The sequence below is a fragment of the Ipomoea nil genome, unplaced genomic scaffold (genome assembly GCF_001879475.1).
Source record: "Ipomoea nil cultivar Tokyo-kokei standard unplaced genomic scaffold, Asagao_1.1 scaffold3394, whole genome shotgun sequence".
Classification (NCBI taxonomy): Eukaryota; Viridiplantae; Streptophyta; class Magnoliopsida; order Solanales; family Convolvulaceae; genus Ipomoea; species Ipomoea nil.
Genome location: NW_017619822.1, coordinates 1,418,242 through 1,425,809, shown reverse-complemented (window position 1 = coordinate 1,425,809; position 7,568 = coordinate 1,418,242). Strand labels below are relative to the sequence as shown.

The 7,568-nt window shown below is 34.7% G+C and overlaps 1 protein-coding gene and 1 long non-coding RNA gene across 2 annotated transcripts; both read right to left on the bottom strand.

The window, feature by feature from the left end:
* Positions 1 to 1,251: 1,251 nt before the first annotated feature.
* Positions 1,252 to 1,970, bottom strand: LOC109171128. The gene is made up of 2 exons (XR_002052536.1): positions 1,828 to 1,970; positions 1,252 to 1,458 (listed from the first exon to the last, which is right to left on the bottom strand). It is a non-coding gene; the product is annotated as an uncharacterized LOC109171128 (long non-coding RNA).
* A 1,477-nt stretch (positions 1,971 to 3,447) lies between these two features.
* On the bottom strand, positions 3,448 to 5,414 carry LOC109171113 (receptor-like protein kinase HSL1). Its single transcript, XM_019320243.1, has 2 exons — positions 4,958 to 5,414; positions 3,448 to 4,874 (listed from the first exon to the last, which is right to left on the bottom strand). The coding sequence occupies exons 1-2, from the start codon at positions 5,412 to 5,414 to the stop codon at positions 3,448 to 3,450; spliced, it is 1,884 nt and encodes a 627-aa protein (XP_019175788.1).
* Between the last annotated feature and the right edge of the window lie 2,154 nt (positions 5,415 to 7,568).

The window sequence follows — 7,568 nt, the reverse complement described above, 5'->3', positions numbered from 1 at the left end:
ATTTAATATCTAAATATAAGATTGCATACCTCATCAAAAATCACTAAATGCATAGGCCATTGTGTAAAATTGCCAACTATATATGCTATAGTGACATATTGCTGATCTGGCATGGGGAGATTAGATTGCTCTCCACCATCAATCACTATTTTATCCACCCAAACTTTGACACAGTTACGAAAGAATGGTTGATGATTCACCATAGTCTCGTCTGTACTTGGGTGACCCATACTGTTTGCAACAACAATTGGTGTGCCATCGGGACATACTGCTAGTGAACACTTTTTTGGACTCTATTATTAAAAAATGTGTGTTAATCTTAATGTAACAAGAAATAATATTTTAATATATGAAATAACTTTTGATGTTACCTTAATTGTTGTGACTGGATATGTGTCAACTGAATGACAGTTGCTATTAGTAAGCAGTTTTTATCACAAAGCGGTGGATCAAAAGGGGGTAAACACTTTGAGGAGTTCCAGCCGAGACCCATTGTGAAAATAGATGTGTTCCCGATATGTTCTTCATAAAAAACTTGAGTTGTTGGTCCATGCTATCAATCTTGGGTTTCATCTTTACTTCTATCTCCGTTATTGTATCTTGCCTGCATTTCTCTATCATTTGTTTGACAGCATCTGTTGTGTAAACCCCACTCGATGTGCTTTGTTTCCGATATGGTCTACCAAACACTCCTTGGATGGTAGAGTATGAACCAACTCCTCCTATAGAACTTGAATGATCATCCTCTCTAAGAACTGCTGACAATATGTCATGATTTTTTTTATTTTTTTTTTAATATCCCTTGATTAATTTCTTCACATTTTTCTACCTATTCCAAAAAATAAGATAAGTCAAGTATTAGTATTTTTATAAATATTATGTATTGTTATGACCTTTTTTGGAAAAAATATAATACTTACAATTTTATGAAACACTTCCAGTGTTTTTTTTTTTTTCATTTAGAATAATGTAACTTCCATCATCTATTTTTTGATACTTGCTCGTATCCAATCAAAGCTGTGATCATCAGACACCAAGGACGACCTAATTAACGCACACGAAGAAGACTGTGAAGATAGAGGGTATGATTTCATCCAGTTGTCGTTTCCTCACATATCCACCGGAACTTAAGAAGTGTGGATGCTCATTTAACGCATGCATTTCCCTTGCCTTCTAACTTTTTTCATATGATTTCACTGACATGTTAATATTGATAAAACACTTTACTTAAAATTAAATGAGCTAAATATACCTTAAACTCTTTAGTATGCCGTTTTGCTACAAACTTCCCTATTGTTCTTCACTCAAGAAATCATAAAGCTATGTAGGAGAGTTATACCTTGGGTGCTTCTTGTTAACATATTCACGTAACAATCTATTGTTGAAGTCTTTCCATCTCAACCATGCAATTTTCAAAACTACAGACTTTTTTGAATCATCTTGCATACCAAACTGATCCTAAATACCAACATACACATAAGAATATATATATATATATATATATATATATATATATATATATATATATATATAAAATTAAATGAGACAACATCTTTCAGCGAACCTATGAGACACAATATGAATACACACAGTCTACTACGCAAATGCACATAGTCTAGAATGTGTGCACTTAACCCAACATAAGTTACATGAGGTGCACACAGTTTAGTGTGTATGCATTCGTAAAGTGGACTTTGTGCATTTATGTTGTCTTACTGTCTCATGGGAAGATGTTGTCTCTTATGAACACAAGCTTATATATATATATATATATATATATATATATATATATATATATATATATTAATATAAAGTAATTGAATATACATTAACATGTTCCCAAATGATATTTTTAAGGCTTTTATCTATATTACGCCAACTCTTGATGTTGATATCAACATGAGAACGAACCAAAGTCGCAATGTACGAAACAAATTTAGTAGAATTTTCTCCGGTTACCCTACTATACCCATCAACCTGAACTGAAAATTGTTCATTATTAGCCTCTTTTATTCAATTTATTGCATGTTGTAGGCCTCTTTTTTTTTTTTTTTTTTTTTTTTTTTTTTTTTTTTTTTTTTTTATGTCCAGTAGCAGAAGTAGAAGGAGTAGATGTAGATTGATCAGCCATGATTGTCTATATATACCTACACACACAAAAATAAAATAAAATTAGTAAACATGTTATCTTTCATTTCAACTCGAATAAAATACTCCTAAAAAAAGTTATTTAACAATTGAGTTAATACCATCCGAGATCTTCTGAGTATAGTGGTTTTGCCACATTTAGTCCTAAACTTTTAAATTGACCATATGTGGTCCTTCGACTTTCAAATTTAACCATTCGTGGTCCAAGTTAACCACCTATGGTCCTTCAACTATTAAATTTTAACCAACCATGGTCCTTTCAAGAGGATCACAACTGGTTAAGTTTTGAAACTTGAAGGACCATGGGTGGTTAACTTGGACCACAAATGGTTAAATTTGAAAGTCGAAGAACCACAGATGGTCAATTTGAAAGTTTAGGACTAAATGTGGCAAAACCACTATACTCGGAGGACCTCAAACGGTATTAACTCTTTAACAATTTATAAAGCTAAGTATCATTTTTTTTTTCTCTATGCATGACGCGTCTTCATCTTCTTCTTTACCATTTAGCGTGTTTTTCTTTTTACAGTATTTCAATTCTTATCACTTACATGACGCTTAAAATAGTTTCATATAGGAGAAATTAAAAACTCTAACAGGGTGTTTGAATTGGTTGTAGAGAATTTAAATTTCATTCTCACTTAATTTCCACATAATTTTAAAGGCCACTAAATTCCTTAGTTTGGTTGGAAGGAATTGCAATTTCACGAAATTGTAATTCCCTCATTTTCATGAAATTAAAAATTAAAACTCCATGCCCCCTTGGAATTTTAATTCCATGAATTTTAGAAGGAAAAAAAGATAATGATGAGACAAAATTACCCCTCCCCTTTTTAACCTAAAATTGATGTCTTACAATAACAATGAGCATTTTGGACTTTATTCTACTTATTCCCTTTCAATTCCCATGTATACCAAACATTGAAATCCGTAATTTATACTACTTATTCCCTCACTATTAGAACACTTACATATTTACGAAACGAAAAACTGCTTATTTACAATCTACTATTGCCTAAAGTCCAAAATTTCACAGTTTCTATCCTCTATTTGTAAACCATGATCTTCATCTTCCAATATCCCCTCACTTATTCTTTTGCCATGCGGTGATAGAGGGCTGGGATGTTGGAGGATCTGCAAGGCATCTCTCATGGTTGGTCTTTGAGCTGGACTTTTACCAGTACAGAAGATCCCAAGCTTCAACATTCCGCACATCTCTTCTATGTTCTCTGCCTCCTTTATTTCCTCATCCAGTGCATCCTCATGAATCCAGAAGAACATTGCTGGATTGGTTGAAGTTCAATCGTATAATGGTCGTTGTCTTTTCTTGTAACTTCTGAACACATACACCAATAATAGACCGCCCACGATGAATAAAAATGCTGCTACAATTGTAATAACTTCGGCTGAAATCTTTTTTGATTTCCCACAATCCCTGAGGCCTAATGAGGGCGTAGTAGCACAAAGACCAGGATTATTCAAGAAGCTCTTTTCAAAAGCTGCATCTTCAAATTGGTCTGGGATTTTCCCCGAGAGATGATTGGAGGACAGATTGAGTGAAATTGGTTTACGGCCTATTTCCGGTGGGATTTCCCCGGAGAATTGGTTTTCAGACAGGTCTAGCTGATAAAGGTTTGGTAAAAGACCTAGTGCTGGAGGGATTGTGCCGGAAAGCTCATTTCTACTGCAATTCAATGTGGACAACCACTTCCAAGATATAATATTTTTAGGAAAATTTCCAGAAAGCTTATTCCCATCAAGCTTCAGGACTGATAAAGAACTAAGAGCCGTGAGTTCTTGAGGAATTTTACCTGTTAAGAAATTATTGCTTGCCCGGAAGGTATCTAGCTTGCTCCAAGAAGAGATTGCAGGAGGAATTTCACCCGAAAATCGGTTGTTGCTGATATCAACTAGAGATAAATTTGATGCCACCCTTTGTGGAAGCTGACCAGTGAACTGGTTATTGTTAATCAACAACCTTGTCAAAGGCCCAGCTGTCCACACACCATTAGGAATTGTACCAGAAAGATTGTTTCTCTCAACCCTGACTCCATTCAAGGTGTTACAATCCTCAAGTGATTTTGGTAGCTCACCCGTGAGATTGTTGTCAAAGGCAATCATGGTAGCCAACACCTTATTATCACACAAACCATCTGGTAGTGATCCTGTAAGATGGTTTGTGGAGACATCAAAAACTTGAAGTTTTGAAAATCGACCAAAATCTGGCGGAAGTTCACCTGACAGATTGTTCATGAAGAGTTCAATAGAAGACAGTGCTGGCAATCTACCGATGCCTACTGGTATTTCGCCTGATAATTGATTCATGAACAAGGCCAAATCCTCCAACTTTGTCAGCTTTCCAAAGTCTTCTGGAATGCTTCCCGTCAAGCTGTTATTAGAAAAATCGATTGCATTCAAATTCAAGGCCATAACTGGACGGGGAATAGGCCCAGACAATCTGTTTGTGTAGAGGAAAACCGTGGTCAAATTCTTGAGCAGGAACAAGTGACTTGGAATGTTTCCACTCAAGTAATTTTTGCATAAATCCAGGTACTCTAGTGCTTCCATGCTGCTGATATTTTCCGGGATTTTGCCAATCAACTCAGCCTCTTTCATCCAGAGGTGTCTCAGTTTCTTCAACTGGATAAAACTCGGTGGGATTTCCTGCGGTGAGAAACTATTCTGGCTAAGAACAAGAACTTCAAGATTCAACAAGTTGCCAATCTCTGAAGGGAATGAGCCATTTGTGAACAGGTCAGCTAGCTGAAGTTCTTTTAGAGCTTTTAGGCCTTCAATTCAGCTGGAACACCGCCCACGAACCAGTTAGAAGTCAGGTTAAGAACCTCTAGTCGAGGAAAAAGCAGGCTAATATCATCAGGTATGATGCCACTGATGTTGTTAAAAGAAAGGTCCATGTATTCAAGCTTGGAACAATTGTACAGAAATGCAGGAAATGATCCAGGGATATTGTTGTTGTTGAGATCAAGATGAGTGAGATTTTTGAGGTCGCATATGAAGGGTGGGATTGTGTCGTTGATGATTAGGCTACCAAGCTGAATTTTGGTGACGACGCCATTCCTGCAGGTGATTCCCAGCCAGGTACAGTGGTCTGATGATGAAGTCCAGTGATGAGAGATGTTTGGTGAATTCAAAAAGTGCTTCTTTAAATCAAGAAGAATTGATCTGTCAGAAGTGGTTTGGGATTGTCCATGGCAAGGGAAAGTAGTGAAGATGAAGAGTGTGAGGATGCAGAGGTTGATTGGCATGGCAACGTGCATATATTCTGGGCACTGATGGCATGCAAATCCTTTTATCTTGCACATATTTATGAGGAGAAAGACTTGCCATAATTGCAGAATAAACTTATGGGTAAGGTCTACGCAAAGTCAATATGTACATATATATTCAGTTGTGATCATGAAGCCTGGAGAGAATTTTTTATTTTTTTTAATAAACAAGTCCTAGCCCGCAACCCACACTGGGATTGTTATGTCATGGACCCACGTTCAAAACATGGTCATTTTGCTTCAAAATGACATCATCTGGATTTAAAAAAAATAAAAATAAAATTGCTTCCTTGTTACATACATATAAATGATTGCACCAACATTTTTGTTGTACCAGTTAAGGGCCTAATTGAATTGGCTCTTATTAGATTTGTAGATGTAGATTCTAGATAGATTTGTAGATTTTTCCTTTCATCATTCTAACAAATTCATCCATTCAAACTTCAATCATTATTGCGTGTGTGGACCACAGTAAAAAAAAAAGTACATTATTTTAAGTCATAAAATACATTATTCTAACACATAAAGTATATTATTCTAACTCATAAAATATAATATTTTACCCAAAAAATTTCATTATTTTAACACATAAAGTACATTATACATTATCCTAACTCATAAAAATATATTATTCTAACACATAAACTACATTATTCCAACTCATAAAATATACTATTTTACCTAGAAATTTCATTATTCTAACACAAAGTATATTATTTTACACATAAATTACATTATTCTAACTCATAAAATAATATATTATCTTACCCAAAATGTTCATTATTTTAACACGCACGCGCGCGAAACAATATATATATACATATATATATATATATATATATATATATATATATATATATATATATAATAACATAAAAACAATAACGTTTTGGATCGTGATGCACACAATCATTACGTACGAGTATCACTTGTTGACAAGTCAAGACCGGCCAAGTCATTGTACGTGTTCTCTGGGGCATAAGACTTCATAGTCCATGTAGCGTGCTCTCTGGGGCTTGGCATTTAAGGGTAAAAGTGTATTGTTGGTTAAATAGACTTGGTGGTTGAGTTAGTTAATCGTTGTTAGTTAATTGGGTTAATTAGTTTGACCAGGTGATTGTATTAGTTAGTTGTAAAAGTGTTTTGTAAAATTAGCTATTAATTGATAGCTGATTACATGTAAAATGATTTATAAAGGGAAAAGTGTATTGTGTTATTTTAAGTTATAATAATGATGATGATGATGGTCGACGACATTAATAATAACTATTATAAAAGAAAGGAGTAAAAAAGAATAAAAAATGTAACACTTTAGACTCACTTTATTGTTATCTTGATCAGATTTTTTAGAATCACTAGAGAAAATTATTTATCTTTTCCATTCTTACGCTTTTGATTTGCTTTATTCTTTTTTTAACTTTCTTTAGAAGACTTCAATGGTTGGGTTCTAAACTCACTGTTTCTGGCTATGGTTTATTGAGGCTTTGGTTCATTTCCATTCTAGTCATTGTCGGATACTGAACTCCTTAATGTGTAGCTTTTTCATTTTGTTTTTGTTTTTTTTTTTTGTTTGTTTTGTTTTTTGTCTTAATCTATATATATATATATATATATATATATATATATATAGTGAAAGGTTCCCGTGCGGTGAATGCTTTCCGTGTGGATGTGCGGTGGATTAATGTGCGTGAGATTTGTACTCAATGTGCGTGAGTGTTGTGCTTAATGTGCCTGAGATTTGTACTTAATGTGCGTGAATGCGTAAAATGCAGCAGAAATATTGATGTCAGCTTCTTCCCCATCCCTAGTAGCTATTTGCCCCCTCCCTGATGATGATGATGCGGAGGCGAGCTATGGTAGTTAAAAATTATGGGAATAATACAACAGAAATCCACACTTAGCTGCTGTGCAAATTTTACTGTGCGTGCGTCATTTATATAAACATTCAACTGCATTGAAGGTAGCTGATAATCCAGAATCCATGGTCAAATTGAAGGAAGAAGTAACAAGAAGCTTGGGCGTTAATGTACGTGAGTTTCTGTTCTGCTTCCTTCTGAGCTCGTAATTCTGAAATACGCACGCACATTAAGCACAAATCTCACGCACATTAAACACAATACTCAGGCACATTAA